Consider the following 21,964-nt stretch of genomic DNA (forward strand, 5'->3'; position numbering starts at 1 on the left):
ACTATTCGTATTTTACGAACTGTGTGCTAATAGCGGGTTTCGATTGTTATAAACTAGAAAGACTGAAAGAGTCACTATTGAACCATTATCAAAAGATAGAGCCAAAAGAAGAAAATCAGATTTTGATTTATCTGGTTGGGACTCAGCAGAACTCACCATTACAAATTGTATATACTTGTATGATCTTATATTATTCAAATAGTTTTTCGAAATTGTGTTTGTTTCTTTACATAGGATGTAGCCATACATCTCATACTCATGCTTATACATAAAGAGAAAACAGACTTACAACTGTGTATTAAATATATAGGTAGTTGATAAGATTTTCCAAGAGCTCAGAATGTTGATAAGGAGCTAATTTAACCTTCCCTTGGGACAACATGAGGACAATGTATTTGTGCCCCTGTTCTGTCTCGAAATTCATAGATTTGCAGTAGGCCTATTGACAAAGGACAAATCCAATTAAACGATCGCAATTCAAAAGTCAGTGTTTTTGTAGGTACTCCCAGAGCACATTTAACACCATCACTGTCCTTTACTTTTTTAATTTGATGGTTCTCTTATAAAAGTAGTAACAAATATCTCACATCTGACAAATGGTTTATAATTATAACTAACTAGCAGAGTACCCGTCCTTCGTACGGGGTTGGCATATAAGTATCAAATGCTTATAGCAGTTATGAGTGAGGACATGGTTTAAGAAATTTCGGTTCTTTTTGAAGTTCGTTCGCTACGCTCACTCACCTTTAGGTTGGAGCTCGTTCGCTGCGCTCACTTTCCTTCAGGTTAGCTCGTTCGCTACGCTCACTTGCCTTCAGGTTAGCTCGTTCGCTACGCTCACTCGCCTCCAGGTTGAAGTTCGTTCGCTACGCTCACTCTCCTTTTGCTGTTGTCATAAATGTAAAAGAAATAATAGTGCTAGTGCTGCACCCTGTTGGTAATCCTTGTAACTTTAATGCTATTCAACATCACAGAACAGAACCAACTTGTTTAATTGAAACAGCTGTTAAGATTCAATAATTTCATTTCTCATAAGGTTAACATGGGAAACTCCAGAGCCACTGGGGCGGAGCCCGAAAGGATTTTTGGGATAAAAATATGCCTATATGTTAATCGGGAATGTGAGCTATCATCATGCCAAATTTCAGCCCGATCCGACCAGTAGTTTTCGCGTTTACTTTTCCCATACACACACACAGACACCACCTCTTTTTTATAATAGTATAGATTTCATATTCTTCAATAAGAATTGTAATGACTCGCCCTTTGAAGGGCATTTGAAAAACTTATATACTGCACTAAGGAAATTCGGCAAATCTGGGCATTATTCCCTTTAATTTGACATATAAATCTTGCATATCGGTCCAGTAGTCACTGAGAAAACAGACTTACAACTGTGTATTAAATATATAGATGTCCTATAAAGGTTTTTGCCATTTTAAAAGTACAAACTAATTTCAGTATTTATTATATTAATACAGTTACCAAGCTTATATTTGTAAATAAATTTGATTTTATCATTATTCTATTTACATCAAAACGGTTCTTCCTTAGTTTTTATAATAATATATATAAACTACTTGGGAATTACATAGTGTAAAACTATAACCAATTAATTGTATTCTTAAAGAGGTAAGTTTAGCATGTATGCGATCGAGCGACCACAATGCTTGGGCTCGGAGACACCGGCGGCGTGTTGCAAAGATTAGCAGAACGCATTCGCCGGGCCGTCTGTGGCTGGCAGTACGGAGAGAGGAGAGGAGAGGTAGTGGTTGTGGGGAAGGGTTGTGGGGGGAGGTATACGCATGGGCACGTCGGTTACGTCATGCCACTATGTGTGCGCGCGCAGCACTGGAGGTGGAGCCGGATCGAGTTTCAAGCCACGGCCACTAGGAGCGACACTGCATGGAGGGTTTACTCTACTAGTTCGGCTGAAATCGTTGGCGACGGATTTTAGTACACGATAAGATGTCTAGTGTAGAGATATAAAGTCAATGGTACTACCAAATCAAAATTAGTTATAATTGAATGTTTTTAAATATTTCCAGGAGAACTGTCAGGTCTTCAGTTTTCTCAGCTTGAGTTGTCTGTGTACGAGGATCAAGTCACTGACGCCTATGTCCTAACTTTTGAAGATGCTCGAAATGTCTTCCTCAACTGCCAACAGTGGCTAAATCAAGCCAAGGTAAACATATTTTGTAGCCAGTCATTATATAACACAAGGGGACCCATGCTTAACCCTTTCAGTGCTAGGCCAATAATTCATATTTTGTAAGACTTTTTTGTTTGCCTCTTAATTCCATTACCTGTTGTTGAATTTTAACTGTCATGTTGTCACTATTTTATTAATTAGGCTAGTTTTGAATAATAACACAATAAGAAAATATATAAGAAAGATAAATCCCGGTATTTGTAGTAAACATTAAATAAAACTTAGTTTTTGTTGTAATTTTCCTGGTTTTCCTATAAATTTTTATGTTGATAGCATTATTTGAAACCAAAATCCCATAAAATCAAAAGACAAATAGTTTACAATGTAATATTGAATTTAACCTTGATTTAGTTGGACGAGGTTATCGTAATATAGCCATTTTAGGGAAACTAATGTTTTGCAGCAAAGTCTCAGGAACACTTTTATGATCACTGTCGTGTTTAAACTAAAAGATTTCATCTAAATAGTCCGTGACTAACTGGTGCTGCTACCTAGTAACGCATTGAACAACCATCTGTAGCGCTATCTGTTCGCAATCGGTGGCGACAGCTTAAATACCGGTTTTTGACTCCTCAGTCTTCAAGCACAGATAGCCGAGAAGACTAGGGCGTGTGTCACTTGACCAGTGGCATTCGTCTGCTCGGTTTCGAATCCCGTCCTGTGTGGCAAATAATTGGTGACCTGTGTGTTTGTAGCGATATACTACAACCACTGGGGCATAGTGAGGTGTTCATAATCCTTGGTTTAGACATACACCTCGAAATCATCGGATTGGGCGAATCTTTTAGCTAAGTGGTTGTTAGTGTATCCTATGAACATGCAGGTCACCAATGGCCATTTTGCAATTTTTTTTTTTTAAATAACCTTTCTCTCTATATCCCTTAGAGATTTTTTAAAACAACGATATATCGTTTCATAGCACTGAAAGGGTTAAAGTGCAACATTTTAAGGGTTCAATTTCAAAAGTTTACTCCAAGTTAAAAATAATATTGCAATGCCCCTTTTACGTTTCAAAGATTTAGATCCACACCACAAAGGCTGAATAGTGATTTACCTACATCAATAAAGTTGCAATTATCAAAAAAGTGAATTATCAGCAGTATAAGATTACAATTCATATTTAATCCGCTTAAAAAAGTTGGTCAGCGTAATTGGAGCTTTGAAAATGTACTCTATAAATAAATGTATTAAGCTTCCAAATTAAGTAAGTTTCAGTCAATTTAAGCAGGTGCGCAAGTTCATAAGCTTTAAAATTATACCTCTAAATCCTGATAATGAGTGAAGTAGTACGGCTGGAAAAGTGATGAACGGGGAAAACCCTTATTATATTTCTTATATAGATTTTAAAATTACATCATTACCTAACATGGATTTTCCAAATATTTCCTTCGCAAAAGTATATATAGGTACTTCCATTTTTTCAGTGCTTATTTGTTGGTCAATATCAATCCAAAATTTTTCATCCTGCAGGTTTACTACTCTCTTGAAGATCGAGCGTCTGACCATATCAGAATAGTACAAGATCACAGTGAGCTGTTCAGGAACCTCATATTTTTTGAAGATGATGAAGAAAGGTTAGTACTTTTCTTTAGTCTGACTAAATTATGACTGTTTTTTATTACCTTCAAAAACTCTCTTCAAACATGCCAAGCTGATAAATACTCTGATTGCTTTTTTTACAGCAGCTATCGTAGTAATCAAGAGAGGATATTTCGAAAGTAGCTTATTCTGTAATATTCAAATAATATATTTTTAATACAAATTTGCTCCGGGGGAGCGAGTTGGTCTAGTGGTTATAGCGCGCCCGGGTTCTAATCACGCCAAATCACCAATGGATTTTGTCTATGTGATAATGCCGCAACCCCTAGGTCTAGCCTGATTTTGAAGTAATCAAAACAATTCCAGGCTCAAGCCTAGCGTCTTAGGACAAACAAAAAAAAAAAAAAAAAAAAAAATTGGCTCCAGCCATTTATTGGCCTTTAGAGAGGATCTCTACTGTTACATCTCAATTCAATGATTCCATTCTAGTAGTCGGGAAGAACGGGAAAGTCAGGAATTTGTATTGAATTTCAAAATTGTCTTGAAAAGTCTGGATTTAGTCTTTACTTTCTTTTTCCATGTAAAGTCTGATGAAATATTCATGATTTTGCCACAATTGCGCAAAACGACGAACACGTTTTTTTTTTTCTTGACCACGGGGGACAATGATGATTTCTACACAGCCGCGATGATGTTTACGTGATTAAAGGAATATATTCCAGATTTCAGAAGTCGATGATGATGTCTCCACGACCGCTATTACCTCTAGTTTGGCTTGACTGAAAATATCAGGCTAGCACACTCAGATCTTCATTTACCTTTGATGTGGTAATTATTTAATGTGTTAAGAAGGGCTTAAACCCAAATTGGCTGGTTAGAATTTTCATTGCTGCATTATTTTTTCTTAACTTGAAAAAAACCCATTTTATCTTAACTATAAAAAATGGTATTAGTATCAAGAATCAATAAATTTTGGTATCGACACATCACTAATTGTTTCTAAAAGCTAGTCTTGAAAAGTCTGAAATTAGTCTAGAAGAGTCTGCAGAATTTGTCTTGAATTTTGAAATGGAAACAAACTAGACACCCTGAATTACATTTATATCCCAAACAGTCTTGCCATATCTAATTAACATAATTAGATAGATGAAGCTACTAATGATGTCTACAGGCAATGTAAAATGCATAAACGGAGAGTGGACCTCTTAGAAGCAGTTGTCAAGGAACTTAACCCAACATACTTCTTAACTCCATGCCAGGAGTTGTGGTTTGAGCTTGGAGAGGCGCATTCTGCAATGCTGGACATCAAACTCCAAAAACTTCAGGTGATTGGTTATCTTTTTATAAATTAACACAATGAATTCACCCTTTTGAATCACTAGATATTTAAATCGATGTTATAACCGATATTAACTCTAACGATAGGCCTATGTTAATTTTGTTTACCTATTCATACATTTATAGTTTTTGAATTGTAGAAAAAGGAGGATAGCAGCTAGCCTCCCTTCAAAGTGTGGGTAGACCATAGAACAAGTAGAAAAACACTATGCACACAATATTTCGGGTGTTTTTCTACTTGTTCTATGGCCTACCCACACTTTCATGGTAAGCTAGCTGCTATCCTCCTTTTTCTACAATTTAAAATCCTGGCCTAGAGCCTTTCCTTAAACAAAACTAATTTATAGTTTTTGATTAATCAACACCAAAATAAATATTTAATTACCATTTTAACACCTCTGCCTTGCTTTTGACTAAAACTTGCTCTAAAATTTAAGGAATAATAAATTCACAAAATTATTATTATTTGGTTTCTGAGGAATAATTTTGTTATTTCTGTTTGTGAGTCCAATTTAAAAATAGTATTGAATAATATTATTGTCAAAGGCTCAACCAAATACATTTTAAAACTCACTGCATCTTTTACAGAGTAATTCCGTTATACCAACACCACATGCTCTACAAAAAGTTAATGTCATAGCAGAACAGGCAATAGCAGCGTACAATCAATTCCTGGATACACTGAAAGATTTCTCGTAAGTAAATTTTCCTTATAACTTACACTAGCATCTCGATAACCCAGCCTAGTATAATAATGTTTGAGGCTTTCCATTCCAAAACTCACTTATCGACACTTTTTTCGATTTTGAGATATTTGCATCAGTGGATTTTTTGGAAAATCCGTATAGACTTTTAACGTTAAGAGTCCTCCACACCCAGTCGCAAATTTCCAAAAACAGCTTTCACGCGGTCCCATATAGACGCCCCAGTAATTGAGCGAAAATTATAAACTAAATATATTCATAACGAGAAAAGTCCAAACTACTAGAATTGCTTTTTGGAAATTTCGATAACTTAAATAGTTTTTTTATATTGTCAACTGAAAATCATCAACTTTGGATATTAATATCGCTTATTTTATGTCTTTTTTCAAAATTTAAAAAATCATTTCGAGTAGTTTAGAGTATTATTTATTCAAATAATATTGTATTACATTGATATGTTGAAAAATACGGGCACAAAATGGGACTGCGCAAACCCTTACATCGCGGAATGCTCACTGATTAGAGCGATCCTAGTGGCAAAGTGAGGCGCTTCCATATATTCGCGCAGTAATTTTTGTTCATACTAAGAATGACGTAGTTTATTCCGTGACGTTACTATTAAATGACGTATACAACCTTATCCCTACAGTAACTACGATATTCATCGTATCGTGGGTGTGATAGAAGCACTACACTTATTGGTAGGCCTAAGTTGCGAGTACTACTGTAGTAAAAATATAGTTTAAGTACAATTCCCTAGATATTTTAATAACGTTTACTATTATTATAAGTGCTATAGCTTTGGTATATTGGTGCAACAATATATGTTTCTAACTACGCCTTACTACAAAATAAAGCTTTACAGATACTGTATATTAACACTTGAAATTGGCAATGGCGAGATTAATCACTTTACGTAAAACTGTTTATTCATTGTTGGTTTCGCAGCAGGCCTACAAAATCTTGCACACCTATTTCCAACCAAATTATAAACAAGTAGCTAAAATGCAGTTGCGAATATTCTTAGACATTTTAGGAAAGTGAACGGCCAAACTTGACAGTCTCAACTTGATTAGAGTTGTGTTTGGGGTAAGAGTGTGGGGGGGGGGGGGGGTGAGGGATGAGTCACTCAGTTCTAAGAAATTCGCAAGAAATATTGTTTTTTGCAGTTCCTACCTGGCATACTGTCCTGTAGTAGCACTCGGACGCTCGCATAGTACACACTATATATTCTCATATTATTTTTCTGTACCTGTCTATGTGAATACATCGTGTTTGTATAAATAAATAGATCGTGTTTGTAATGTATAAATAGTGGGCTATCTATTTATACATTTCTGTGTCGTGTTTTTGTTTTGTGTTGTGTTTTAATTATTTAGTATAGGCCACTACACATAATCTTATACAACTACAGTAGACTAGCCATTCTTATCTTTCTTTGAAAACATGGTGCGTAAAGTGAGGCCCCAAAGGGTAAAACGAAAAAAAACCGTGGAGGTGAAAGGTTGGCGGAGTGGCGGTTGCTGCGACATACGGCGGCTTATAGAAACCAGGCGTCAACGTCAACATCACCAACTCCATCTGAACCGGCACCACTGCCAGTAACTCCCCCCAAGACACAGACCCTTCCTCAGTCACCCCTAACCACACCTTCATACCAAACACCCGTAATATCCTCAAGTCCCTTGCCCATGGAAACTTCCTCTTCCGCTGGAGAAAACCTCCCTGAATTGACCGGCTGGCGCATTGTGCAAATAAAACATTTCTTCGACGAAATCCGGCGGCTTAGCCACCATGACGGGCCTTTTGATTGCCATTTTGGAAACATGGTTTTCCAAGGTGAAATAACAAACAGATTGAAATCTGGGTACAAGTTTAAGATTGAAATGTGCAATTTGAGTGACGTGATTTGGTCTGAAGAAAACAACAACCAGCAGATGGACGTCAACACTGCAGCGGTGGCCGGCATCATGTCCATCGGTAGTGGATACTCCGGTCTCCAGGAGCTGCTAGGATCCATGGACATCCACTGCATGAGCAACACTACTTATGACCGCTATCATTCTATGGTAACTCAATTAGTACGTATTGACAATTAGTATGAGTTAACAAATTATTTTAGATGTTTCAACTACACAAGTTGGTTCTATGATATTTAGCATTAAAAACGTATAAGGTTTACCAACAGGGTGCAGCACTATTATTTTTTGGCATTTATGAGAACAGATAATTTGAACCAACTAGCAACAAAAAGCTGTGGTACTTTACTTTTTTTCTATGGTTTAGGTGCAGCGGTAGAACAATATGGCTATGGTAGATGTGCTATACTATAGCTTACCGTATAGATTAAAAGAAACATATGTTCTTAAACCGTGTCCTCTCCCATAACTGCAATAAGCATTTTATACTTATATGCCAATCTCGCACGAAGGACGGGTTCTCTGCTAGTATAGTGTATTATATAATACCAACTTACAGGATTAAATCTTATCCTATAGATATTATTGTAGACGTTGATAACAACTTCAATGTGACCTTCCAAACGGCAATATTGACCACAATTGTAAAGTTTCGGGTAATGGTGGTTCACAGGTTGCAGAAGGGTGGCAGAAGACAGCACTAGAGGAGATGCGCGAGGCGGCGGTGGAGGAAGCACGATTAGCGCTGGAGAGTGGCGAGGTGGATCGAGACGGCGTGCCGCTCATCACCGTCGTCGCAGATGCCAGCTGGGCAAAACGGTCCTACAAATCCTCAAACTACAACTCAGCTTCAGGAGTTGTAAGTGTTTGCTGTTTGTAGTTCAGTCGGGAAATAGCAGGTTGAGGAAATCGTATGGCAAATATGTGGTATTGGCAACTGTTTTATATTCAGGGTGTCCAGCTTCTACTAGGACACACTCCGGGAAATGTTTCCATCATTATAAAGAGCCCAACAATATTGAAACATTTTCTAAAATCACTTCGTTAGCCAGATATCCGCCATTTAGTATTTTTTACATAAACATTTCCATCTTTCAATTTTTTTCAACCGGTCTTTATGAAACCTCGTATTTTATTACCGTACAGTAAAAGATTTTTATATTTGGGGAAAAAATTAATTTGGTAAATTGGAAATTTCAGTAGATTCTGAATTTTAAATACTAAATAGAATTGTTCTTGACAATTGTTAATTGTTACAAAAATAAAGTTGTCGGCCATATTGGAAAAGCTATACATATTTTAATGATAAACTGAATTAAAAAATAATAATAACAACTTTGGCAGATATTTTTAATGTTATTCACAGCTGAAGTATATTATCACGACTGGATTTATTTCAATGATTTGCCCTTGTTGTAGGCTGCTATCCTGGGGTACAGAACTCGAAAAGTCCTCTACATAGGAGTGAAAAATAAATATTGCACAGCGTGTGCGAGATTCGAAAGTGAAGGAGAAGAGATATCAAGCCATGCCTGTTACAGAAATTGGAGTGACTCATCGAGCAGCATGGAGGCCGCTATTATCGTTGAAGGATTCAGGCAGAGCGAATCTATGTACGGCATCAAGTATGCTAGACTAATATCTGATGGAGACAGTAGTGTTTACAAACAGTTACTGGAAGAGAGACCCTACGAAAACCTGACTATAGAAAAAATAGAATGTACCAATCATTTACTAAGAAATTACTGTAACAAAATCAAAGACATTTCTAGAGACACCACAAAATACACAAACGAGAAGGGAGAGATGTTATCCACACTAGACATGAGAAAAAAGATTGCAGGGGCTGGAAAAAAGTTTAGGTCGGCGGTTACGAAGGCTGTGGAGTATAGGAAAAACCAAAACAAACCAATAAACATCCAATCTGTAGAACTAAAAAAAAGATCTTCTGAATGGCCCAAGTCACATTTTTGGAGAACACCTCCATTGCTCCGACAGAAATTACTTTTGTAATGGCAAAAAACCTGAAGAAGAGAATCTCATTCCAACATTGAAGAAAATGGGTCTTTACAGCAAAATCATGACAGCTGTTGGCTCCCTGGTAGACAATGCCAAAAGTTTGCTAGTAAATGTAAACAGTAACTATGCCGAACACTTCAACTCGTTAGTAGCGAAATTCATTGGTGGAAAACGAGTGAACTACACTAAGAAGGGTTCTTACCAGGCTCGTTGCGCTGCAGCAGTTGTTAGTCACAACACTAACACGCCACACTACAAACTGCACAAATGTTTGTATAAGAACAGCCCGGGCAAATTCGCCAAGACATTTGAACAGAGGAGAAAAGCTAAAATTGTCAAAGCTGCAATAAAACGACGATCAGCTACAAAGAGTAAAAGGCGGCTTTTGATAACAACAAAACCAACAAACGATCCACACTACGGGCGACACGCCCAAAGACCCGATATTGACGAACAGGAATTTCAATCCAGGAAAATCGAGTTCTTAAGTAGTTTAAATAAAACTGACGAGGAAATCGTTCAAATCGAAACGGCGACTAGGTTGCAGCACGAATCCACCTTGTGGAGAGAGGAGAGGCGAAAACTGCTCACTGCCTCCAACTTTGCAGCGGTTTGTAAGAGACTGCCACACACTAAATGTGACAAACTTGTTACCAAACTATTATATATTGACGAGGTGGATTCTGCTAGTTAACAGTATGGAAGGGAAAATGAAGCAGCGGCCCGAGAAGAACTGCAGTCTTCTGGTCTTCAGATCCAAGAATGTGGCCTCTTCATCGACCGAGAACTTCCCTTTCTGGCAGCTTCACCTGATGGGCTTTTGGGTGATGATGGAATAATTGAAATAAAATGTCCATCAGCAGCAGCAGATATGACTCCAGATGAAGCTATCAAGCAAAAGAAAGGGTTATCTAGGTTACGTACCTTATACAGTCAAAACAGTTCTGATACAGTCACTAAAGGACGATGCGCATTTCAGAGCTTTTAAGCTCTATCTTCAGGTCCGTGGATACATTTGTCAATTATTCATCTTGCAGATTCGTCAAAATATTTAAAACATTAAAACACCTAGATAATACTTTGAATAACAGTTCAGGAGGCAAAATAATGAATAAAAAGAAAGGGGTTTTTGCAAACTTTTGGAAAGAAGACCAAACTTCTGGCAATAAAGAAATAAATGTAAACCATGACTACTACTTCCAAATGCAAGGACAACTACACGTCACAAGACGAAGCTATTGTAATTTTATTGTTTGGACGCCTAAGGGGATGAAAATTGAAAAAATAGAAAGAGACGATAGTTTCTGGTCATTGAAAATGGTTGATAAATTGACACAGTTTTACATGAACTACATTTTACCTGAACTTATTGACCCCAGGAAGAGAAGAAGTATGCCTATCAGAAATCCGTACTACATTTTGGCCGCTATTGAGAAAAGGGAAGAAAAATTGAAAAACAAGAAAAATAAACGAGCAAAAAAGTAAAGTTTGTCATTTTTGAATATGTACCTCCACTGTGTGATATATGTACGTAAAGTAATGCGGACGGATCATCACTCGGACGTTACATGACACTAAGAACGTACAGAACGAAAATAGTATTAGATTTTCCCGCTAATGGTTAATTGCAATATTAATATTTGTTATACAAATGTGTTATATTTTGGTTTTTTGTATTTACAAATGTTAGTTAAGCCTACTAATTTTTTTCTTGCTATTGTGGTTCATTTTATGATATATTTCTGAAGTCTATGTAAAGGCTTGTTTGTGTTTACAAACAATTTTTTGTACACTTTAATATATATGTTTGTTTGTGTTTACAATAATCTGTTCTTTCATTTTCTTATTCTATTAATATTATGAAACAAATTATGTAATATATTTCTCAAGTATAAGGTCCTTTTGTGTGTATACGACACATTTTTTTATATACTGTGCTGTTATATAGTATTTTGTTTGTGTTCACAATGTAATGTTATTGCATTTTCTTATTATGTAAATATAAATTATGCAACCTAAACGCTTTATTGTCCAAACAACATGTCATAATGTAATACATTTGTTCGTTTGTGTTTATAATAATGTTTTATTGCATTTTCATCCTGGTAATATTCGGATACATTTCGTGGGAAAACATTTCTGATGTAACCTATGCACTATTCTAAAACATGTTTTGCCTTAAAGTATTAGGCCTATATCATATAATTAAGTTTATACATAATTAAAGTTGTTTTTTACAGAACTGTATTGCTGAAATTTTTAATTAATCCCGATTTTTACACTTTTTAAACAAACATTGTGTTTTACCTCGCATGCTAGTTCGTTTTTATTTGGATACTACTGTGGTGGGAATTAGCATCGCAAGTTAAAAAAAATAGATTTTTTCCAGTAACCTTTAACTGTTTTAGAATGTTACTTCAAGGAAAAACACGTGCGTGGTTGCAGGATTAAATGAAGACAGAAAAAGATGTAATGTAGGCCTAGTGTGGACGCAGGGCATGGAGGACAGTGGCACTAGCTAGCAGAGCTCAGTACAGTAGACGAGTGTGTTGTGTTGTGTGTGAGAGAGAGGGAGTGAGAAAGAGAGAGAGAGAGAGCCATGACGGTGGAGGGTTGGGGGGGAGGAGGGTTGGCCGACACGTCACTCTTGCGCTGTGCTCTGCCGCACTATTTTCTATATCTCTATTGCGCGACCAATGTCTGTCTGTTCGATTCTAAAACGAGAAGGGGTGTGGATGCCTCTTAAAACCTTTTCAAAACACACTTTTTCCATTTTAATACGTAAAAGATAATATGTGCCACGTGGGCATAGGTATGTCAAGTAAAACAACATGCCGACCCAATTTGTTGTATGATATTTGAAAACTTTATAAATAAGATAAGTATGAATAAAAAACATCAGTTCTGTTTTAAAAACCTGCATAACACAAGTGTGAAGTTGATTTTAAACTTAAGCTTTAATATATACACTCTGAATTAAACAGAACTAAGGAGTTACCAGACAAGTTCAAGCCTGAAGTGGAGCGACCGGCTCTGCTGTGTTACTTCTACCTGGCCAGGTTATATGGCAAGATGATCACACCAGACAAAGCCACTAAACTGGCCAACCTCAACACAAGCTTTGAGTACTACAAGGTAAACATCACTTTTAGCGAATTTCCCTATAGGGAAGTAGCTATTACCGAAGGTCTCATGGTAAGACCTAGGCCCGGGACCGATTTACTTTTTCATTTTGATGTCCCCAGAGGCCAAAAACACCATTCGTTCAAATTTTTATATATCTATATATAGAGAGATATATATATATATGTGTGTCCATCCGCACGATAACTTGAGTAATTTTTGTCCGATTTTGATAAAATTTGGTTTGAAGGTGTAAGGCGGGATAAACTTGAATGAGTTTGCGAACCAGCATGATCAGACTATGGGAACGGGGTTTTATGGGGTAAAAATAGGTTTTTCCCATTTTTGACCCTAAAATCACAATATTTCACTATTTTTAAACCATTTTGTAGAGCTTAAAAAAAACAAATAATTTAGTATATTGAAGCGTTATTATGCGCCTAATTGTTACGGAGAAAATTAAAAAAAATTTTAATTTTAAAATTCCCATGTTATTCTTATGGAGGATAAGTCAACTGTTGTAGTTTGCTTGTTTATGAACATATTTTGATCAAATTTGGAAAATACATTAATTTCTTACTAAACCACAGTACCTTTTAACATTTTACATGAAAAAAAAAAACTTTTTTACCCTCCCTGTTGCAGCAAACCTAAGCACTCATTAAACTAATTCTGTTTAAATAGGGAATAAATGTGATATTTTTAAGGAGACATTTTAGTTTAAATCCAATCAGGCAAATGGAAATTCGCTAAGTCTGCAGGTTTGCTGCGGCGGGGGTGTTTACAAAACATGGTTGTTCATTTATACAATTAAGAGTATAAATAAACAAGGCAAGTAAATAGCCCCTAGCTTACCTTGAAGAAATAAAGGTAGGCCATGGAAAAGAGTAGACGGACAGAACACACAATATTTAGTCCCCTGGTGGAGAGAATGTTTCTCTACACTACTTGACAAAGTAAATATTGTGTGTTCTGTATGTCTGCTATATGTTCTTTAGCATACCTGTATTTTGGATGATAAATAACCCTCAGCGGTTTGAAATAATTAAAGATGCCGCTAGCCTCCAAGGACTCTTAATGGAGGAAATAAAAAAAAATTTTAATAACTCAAGAGTTAGTAGGTAAATTTTTTGTTTGTGACATAGCATATTTGACAGGAAACTCTAATTTACAGCACTCTTGTCATCTTAATTACTGTATGTAAATTTTGATTATAAAACTGGAGAGTTAACCTCGTGGGAATGGAATGTGTCTATTTCCATAAAGTCAAATGTATTAAGATATTATATGAGACTTGATTATTATGTAGGCCTATTTTACCTTTGTGTGTTTTACAGAAAGTGGTGGGTTATTGTGACCGTAATGACGGAGCCCAAGAAAACGTAGCAGCTGAGCTAGGAGGTTGCAGAGAAATGGTCAACTTGTTACCCATCAAACTGACCAAACTAGCCGAGGCCCTTCACTAGATACTTACTACCCCGAGACTGCTGAATATAGATATTACTATATTTTAGTGAAAACCAAACTAGAAGTTACTGGTGTCTAAAATCAACGTTTGCGCTGATACCGCTAACTGCTAAATAATGCTTTATCAATGAAATCCATTTGTAAATGTATAATTTTTAGTCTTTTTTGTGATATTTGTTACTTATTTATGATTTTGTATTCTCTAGTGTAAAAATATTAAACTTAAGAAGTTTTAAAACCGTCTAGTTGTATTGATTTAGTAGCCTCACAACAATGGTAAATATGACTGGATTCGGATTCCTAAAAGAAGTATAATTGTTTGGCCAGTAAACAAAATGGACAAATTTAACTATAGCAATGGCTATAGTCACCTCACAACTACAAACAAAATCTTTTACCCCAAGTTAACAAGAGTAAAATAATCCAGCTTTCACAATTACTTCAAACTTATTTATTAAATAAAAATGTATCCACAAATCTGTAATTCTAATCTGTGTGCGTCTAAACATTATACAATATTTTCAAACATATATTTACATACAGTATATAAACTTCTCATAAATATTCAAAATAAGTAAAGAATAACAAGTATACATAAAAACAACATCAAACTAAATTTAATAGGCCAATAGATTAATAATAGTTTAAAATATTCATACAGTTCTCCAAATACATTTTAAGCCTATCTCACATAAAAATTTCTATATTTACAGTTTACGCCCAATACATTGCGTTAGGGAAGTAATGAAACCGACATGAACTGTAAAAAATACATTTTATTGCTGTTATAAACTAAGCAAACTCTTGAAAAGTGAAATGCAGGTGGCTGGCGAGTGGGAATGATCGAAGAGCGGGTAGTGGAGTGGCGGAGGCTATTCTATCTCATCCTCTGATCCGTAGACGACAGGCAGAGGAGAACGGGGCTTCTGTGAATACCGCAGCCCAAGAGTGTCAGCCACCTCTTCTAGGAACGATAACGCCTACGGAAATCAAATCAATCACTTATTTTACATACTAACCGTTTGCAATATGGGTGGCAATATGGGGTGCAATATTATGTACTGACTAGACTAAAAACAATTTTACCCTTGGAGAGACCAGCAGCAATGACCATAAAATGATCAGATAAAATGTTAGTTGTTACGTCAATAAAATAATTCCAAACTGATGAAAAGAGCTGCTACAATGGATGTCAAGCTGATACAAAAAGGAAGACAAGGTGTAAGTCAGATAACGTAGAAACAATTCACAGCTTCTTATGTCTAACGACACCTGAATTAATGAGTATGGGGTTCAAATTGCAGCATTTAATAAGGAAAGAACTACTAAAATTGTTAATTGATGTTGAAAGATAATTTTCATGACTAAAGGCCACTTCAATTTAGTGGATTTTAGCAAGAGAACTGATAAGAAAAACTGTGTATTAAACATTAACATTATCAGCTAAAAATTGAATAGGCCTAATATTAATTAAAAAACACTTGTTCATATTGTTACATCACAACTCAAAAGGATGAAATTTATCACATATTATATTTATATATTTCCTTAGATCAATAACACATTTGGAAATAAAAGATGTACATCGGCATACTCACTTTATCCAATTGTTCTTTGGTATGTGCTGCAGACAGACAAATTCGTATTCTCCCTTCCATGAGCGGAGTGGCAGGAAAACCAACCCCTACCACGGCTAACTGTTTCTGTTTCAGGGTTCTCACCACAGCCCTAAACGTTTAACAATATTAATACAGGTGCAAGTGATTTAAAAATTACTTAAAAAAATGTGATATCACTGTACATCAATAAATACCGTAAAGAACAAAACAGAAAGTCTAGGAAGCTACTCCTAGAGAAAGGCTCAGAACTGAGGAATGCCGGATAATAATGCGGTACTCTTCTAACGCATTTAACGAGTTGCCACGGTTACTTATCAATCACAGGCAGCTAAAGCATTATATCGTCATCAGCAGTGAGGAGCAGACGATTGAAAGCGCAAGCGTGACTCACCTTAGAGCTTGCCGTTGATATTTCTTCTGCTTCTTGTTTATGTAATTTTTGTCCACTGAAATGTGATATTTCAACAAAAATAATGTGGGAGACAATGGACCAAACTAGTATACAATGCATATTAATACGCTTTATGAAACACAATTTTAAGAATTTCAGTACGGTACCTATAATAGAAAATATACACTTTTAAAAGATTTTTACTCAACTAGTCTGAGCTGGCCCTTTTTTAAGGTAGCAATCCGGATAATTTGATCACCCAAATGGGGTCCGGTCCCAATTAATCCGGATTATTGACATTCTACTGCATAGAAATATTTATTATCTTAAGTTAATACACATCATAAGGGTTGTAAGGAACAGCTGTAAACATCATATAACATTATGACGAGTAAAGAGTTATATAGATACATAGTCTAATTGAAATTTCATAATACATTTAGGTTAAAATGGCAATTCATCAATAATATACACATATTAAATCATAAAAATTAATTTGTTAAAAACATTACAAACTACTAATGCAAATTTACATGATAGGCGACGGTCGATAGTTCAATCTAATCTAATATATGGGGATATGATGAGACCCTGTGGGAAATCAAAGAGCCTGGAATGATACCCAATGCACGCTAACCCCACAACACTGTGCCAGGAATGACAGTCATGAATGTTACATGGGCTATAGTCTTACATTAAAACAGTTTCTGATAGCTTACTCCTGAATTAAAATTGTAACAGAATACTGTATAAAACACTGGATTTTGAAACTATGTTTAAATTATTAATCTGTTGTCTAACTAAGCTTAAGAAAAGTTTGAACAAATTTAGAGGACTGTTAAGAAACTAGCTTGTCTCAACTTAATTAAGACAGGCTACAGCAATATTGTAAGCGAAAAGATGTTTCTTACCCAATTTTGGAGAACATGTAGACTAGAACAGGTATGACTGGTGAGTTGTCGTTGCCGTAGACAATCAGTCCCATCTGATGCAGTCTCCTGCGTACGTACCTTGTATTGCGAGCTAGCTGGGCGATCCTGCGCACTCCTGTAATACAGACACAAGTTGTACCTTGCAAGTAACCGTGGCTATCACAAACAGCTGTTAACCTCACTATTGCTGTCAACTTCCATCAAGTTTGACGTCCCACAGTAAGCTTAATATGCATTGCGCATATAATGGAATCAAACCCGTGTAGAACGGCTTCTAAGCTACTATTATCAGTCCAATGTCTTAGACAACTCAGCTTCCATTTGACCTTCGACCAGCTAGGATGAGTGCAAAAAATGCCTGATTGCGACAATTGACGCTCACAGGTTTGCTTTAACAGATTCTTTAAAGCGCTAGTGGGGCTACCACACCTTGAAATGCTGTGACCTAATAGGCCCATCAACATACATTAAAGGCAAAGGATTGAAGATGTGGTTTTCCATTTCACTTTGACTGTCACTAAAGAATAAAAATTTATTTGTTTTATACAGTATTGTTTTATTATGTGCAACACTTTGACTGTCACTAAAGAATAAAAATTTATTTGTTTTATACAGTATTGTTTTATTATGTGCAACACAAGGTATAAATCAATTCCGCTTGAATTTGAAGGGTCGAAATTTATCTAGAAACCTTAGTGTGTTGAAGAACTTGCAGGACATTTTTTTTTTAATCTCTGAGGAAGCAGAAGCTACTTTTTGAATCCAATATACACTTTATACGTTCTTTATAATTCAATTGAATTATACACTTGGATAAAAAATCTATAAAAGAAAGAATTGTAGCAAACAATGCAGAAGTGAGTATAAACATAAAAGGTACATTGCCAAGTTTGGATACTAGTCTAAGATACTTTAGACTAGAAACCGAACATTGAACTCGAATTTGAACTAAGTTTGATGACATAAATGATAAATAAAACTCCATATCTGCAAGCATCACTACTTAGCCATCACTAGAACCATAATAATATAATGCTAAAATAATCAGTTCTAAATGATTATCAAAGAATAGAAGAAAGAAACAGTACACTGTGTTAAATCGACCACATATGTAAGTATAAAGTTTTTGCTTTTCCCTGTACTGACCATCGCTAGTGCCGTCCTCTCCCATGATTATCCTCATGCTGGTGATGACCTGCTGGGCGACAGGAGGAGACATGGAGGAGGCGTAACAGTGAGCATGGCTGTGCACTCTCAGGTAGTCCACCAGTTTCTGAAAACAACAGTTGTGATAATAATTGACATTGCTAAATGATTTCAAAATTTAGCACACAGACCTGAAAAAGACAAAATGTGATGAAAGCTAAAGATTATGAAGAATTAAATGGAAATATTGAATTTCTTCTTTACTGGTATGTCGCTTCGGTTCGAGATTGGCCGCTCTTGGCTTTCTTCTTTTGCTTTCATTGGAAGGTCGATACGAGAGAAAGGTGATTGACCAGATGAGTAGTTTTCATTTTTAGGACAAAGTCCAAAAGTTGGTGTAACTGATGTTAGTTAGTATTTTTACAGTTGCACATTTTAGGCCTATATTAAAAATCCTCAGTAGATGCACAAAAGAACTTGTTTTACCAAACGTAAAATGACTGCCCATTATTAATAAGCATGCTTTAGGCTACAGTTTACAGCAAGGAAATTACCTTGGAGCCTGCAATGTATCCACCAACGGAGCCGAAGGACTTGGTAAAGGTTCCCATCATGATGTCCACGTCGCGCGGGTCACAGCCAAAGTAGTCAACCACTCCACGACCCCGGTCACCCAGGGCTCCGATGCTGTGGGCCTCATCAAGATAGAGGTACGCCTGCCATACAATCACAACAAACACTTGTAAAACGCTGAGTATTCACTGTGATTTCAATTATTTTTGGCACTGAATAGAACACTGATCTCAGTACAGCCCCACCTTCCGCTATGAAAGTTTTGCGATTAACCTGTGAACAACAAATAAATATGCCTACCCTGAGATTTATTTAAAAATCAAAATGCATATAATATTGCGCACCTTATACTTCTTTTTGAGCCGGAGAACCTCTGGTAGATGGACTATAGATCCTTCCATGCTGAAGATACCTTCCACCATGATGATGATCTTCTTCCAAGGTCTTCTCGTTCTTGGCTGACCATGGATAATGGCGTCTCTCAGGTGCTTCTCTAGACTTGCCATGTCTGTACACAAACAATGTCTGAATGCGACATATGCTCACAATTAATTAAAACAAACAACATTTCCCTATACAAATAATTTAACATTTGTAGATTAAGAAAGCTTACGATTCCATCCATAGACCATCATTGTTAAAGATTCTCAGACATTTCGGACTCCACCCAAAATTAATAAAACTTATAGAACTTACCTTGACAAATACCTTCAATAAAATCAAATTTAGAGGAGAAATATCAGAACCTTTTCTGGTCAAAACTGGTTTAAGACAGGGAGATGGCCTTTCACCACTTCTTTTTATCTGTGCACTTAAATACATTATGAGGGAATGGCTTAAACAAACCCAAAAAATTACTGTTGGAACAAAAAAAAGATGACATAAAGTTAAACTGTTTAGGATTTGCTGACGATCTGGCTCTTCTAGCTAATAACATCCAAGAAACCAAGCAACAAATAAAATCACTTCAGGAAATAGCCCAGAGCATAGGTCTAAAAATTTATTTTGAGAAAACTGAAACAATGTTAACAAAACCACCATTGGCTAACAAAATCAAAATTGGAGGACATTGCATCAAAATTGTAGAAAATTTCAAATACTTAGATGAAGTTATAACATACAATCTTAAAGAAAATCCATCATGGCAAAATAGAATTAATAAATTGATCAGAATGCAACATATTACTACACATACAACAACAAATGCCTATCAATAGCAACAAAATTGATACACTACAAAGCGGATTGGGATACGGGAGGGACGATGACTAAAAGTGTGGTGACGTTATATCTATAGTGGCTAATGTCTTCTCTTGAGGCAACACGATTACCGTGACGAGACGATGTGATTCCAGCGGCGTTCGTGGCATAGTTGATAGCGCATCGGACTAGTGATCAGGAGGTCTCGAGTTCGAAACCCGCCGGGGACAATAACTTTTTGTCAAAGATTTTGCTTTATTTGATTTTTATCTTAGGTATATCTTTTTTATATTATCAGCAAGTTTGGTTGGTTATGACAGTTTAATTGTATAATACAAAATTTTGATTTTATAATTAAAAATTATAAATAAACATTAATTTCATTTTTATCTTATATATTTTTCATATTATCAGCAAGTTTGGTTGGTTAGGTTATGACAGTTTAATTTTATAATTAAAAAGTTAATTTTATAACTAAAAATTTAAAATTAACTTAATGTAAATTTTTCAACTTAGCGGTTCTAGCGGCGAACGCTGACACTATGTTACGCCTCTTTCACACGACGCGGCGCGCGCCGTGCGGCGCCCGCCGGGTCCGGCGTAGGGCTATGGGAGTATATGAGTCCTTTCACACTATGTCCGGCGCGCGAGTTACCGCCGGATGCACCTTCAGCCGGACGACAGCGCCGCGCGGCGTCCACGCCGCACAATTCGGTGAAGGTGCATTGGTTCTTATAGGAGCTTTCACACGGTGCGGCGCGCGCCGCACGGCCCAACCCCTACACTGTCTCAATTGAGGCAAACTACCTGACCAAGAGAGTGCAACAGTTAATTAAGAAATTATATATCGTTGTATTGGAAAATAATATATTTATTAATAATATATATTAAGTTATTACAAAACATATATTTTTATGTTCATCCCATGCAAATCGGCTAACTAAAGTATCAAAACAAATTTTTTCATTTAATAGCTAGAGGATAATATTTAGTATTAAATTAATAATTTAGTAATTTATACGCAATGAAACATTTTTTTTAACTTCTAGAATACAATATTTTTCAGATATGACGAATACTTATATAATACGTGAAGGCGATTTCTACGAAATACTACTCCTCCGTTAATAATGGACGGATTTTTACAAACGATGTGTCAACATTAAGGTTATGTTTTTAGGAAAAAGCATTTAGCTTGGATTAAATAAATAAATATAGGATGGAGAGGACACAGCTAACTCACCTGATGAAAGGTTGCAGATGAGTCAAAGAACACATAAAATCACTCACATAATTTACTTAATATTTCGCCTCTTTCAGAGGCTTCTTCAGAAGTAGGCCTAGATGGTAGTTACAAAACAACAGTTTAAATAGGATGACACAGTTTGAATTCAAAATGTCTGACAGGTTGTCCAACTGACACTGCACAAAGCACTAAATACAGGCACATTGCAATATTGTATTTACATATAATATGTACATTGAAAAGCAAATTAGTTTTGTCCATGAAAATAAATACTTAAGAGTTAGCTGTGAGGGTGAGGATATGAGGATATTATCTAATGTTGAGGTTAGGTGGGGTTCTGGAGTTGGTCACAAACTGGTAAGCTAATTCCCATCTTCTGAGCATTGAACTATTGCATTGGTTCTTTGGCAATGATTTTAGAGCTTTTATGGTGAAACAGTCATCAAATAGAAGTTGGTGGGATAAGGCATGTTGTGCAACTGGTTTTTCTTTGCTAGTTTTAACATCATGTCGATGGCCGTTCATGCGTTTTCGGA

At 36.1% G+C, this 21,964-nt stretch overlaps 2 protein-coding genes across 2 annotated transcripts in view; one reads left to right on the forward strand and one right to left on the reverse strand.

The window, feature by feature from the left end:
* LOC128984974 (KIF-binding protein) overlaps positions 1-14,554 on the forward strand; it is a 46,651-nt gene extending 32,097 nt beyond the window's left edge. Inside the window, exons 11-16 of the mRNA XM_054404345.1 lie at positions 2,049-2,185; positions 3,683-3,786; positions 4,923-5,076; positions 5,678-5,784; positions 12,716-12,866; positions 14,192-14,554. Coding sequence (XP_054260320.1) covers positions 2,049-2,185; positions 3,683-3,786; positions 4,923-5,076; positions 5,678-5,784; positions 12,716-12,866; positions 14,192-14,320 — 782 coding nt within the window. The 3' untranslated portion in view covers positions 14,321-14,554. The remainder of the gene's footprint in view (positions 1-2,048; positions 2,186-3,682; positions 3,787-4,922; positions 5,077-5,677; positions 5,785-12,715; positions 12,867-14,191) is intronic.
* A 525-nt stretch (positions 14,555-15,079) lies between these two features.
* LOC128986416 (serine palmitoyltransferase 2) overlaps positions 15,080-21,964 on the reverse strand; it is a 28,642-nt gene continuing 21,757 nt past the window's right edge. Inside the window, exons 6-11 of the mRNA XM_054406778.1 lie at positions 19,327-19,490; positions 18,964-19,125; positions 18,410-18,536; positions 17,243-17,378; positions 15,920-16,049; positions 15,080-15,301 (exon numbers count right to left, since the gene is read on the reverse strand). Coding sequence (XP_054262753.1) covers positions 15,194-15,301; positions 15,920-16,049; positions 17,243-17,378; positions 18,410-18,536; positions 18,964-19,125; positions 19,327-19,490 — 827 coding nt within the window. The 3' untranslated portion in view covers positions 15,080-15,193. The remainder of the gene's footprint in view (positions 15,302-15,919; positions 16,050-17,242; positions 17,379-18,409; positions 18,537-18,963; positions 19,126-19,326; positions 19,491-21,964) is intronic.

This window comes from Macrosteles quadrilineatus, unplaced genomic scaffold, assembly GCF_028750875.1.
Source record: "Macrosteles quadrilineatus isolate MER2022 unplaced genomic scaffold, UCM_ALF_1.0 Scaffold_2__2_contigs__length_208266976, whole genome shotgun sequence".
Lineage (NCBI taxonomy): Eukaryota > Metazoa > Arthropoda > Insecta > Hemiptera > Cicadellidae > Macrosteles > Macrosteles quadrilineatus.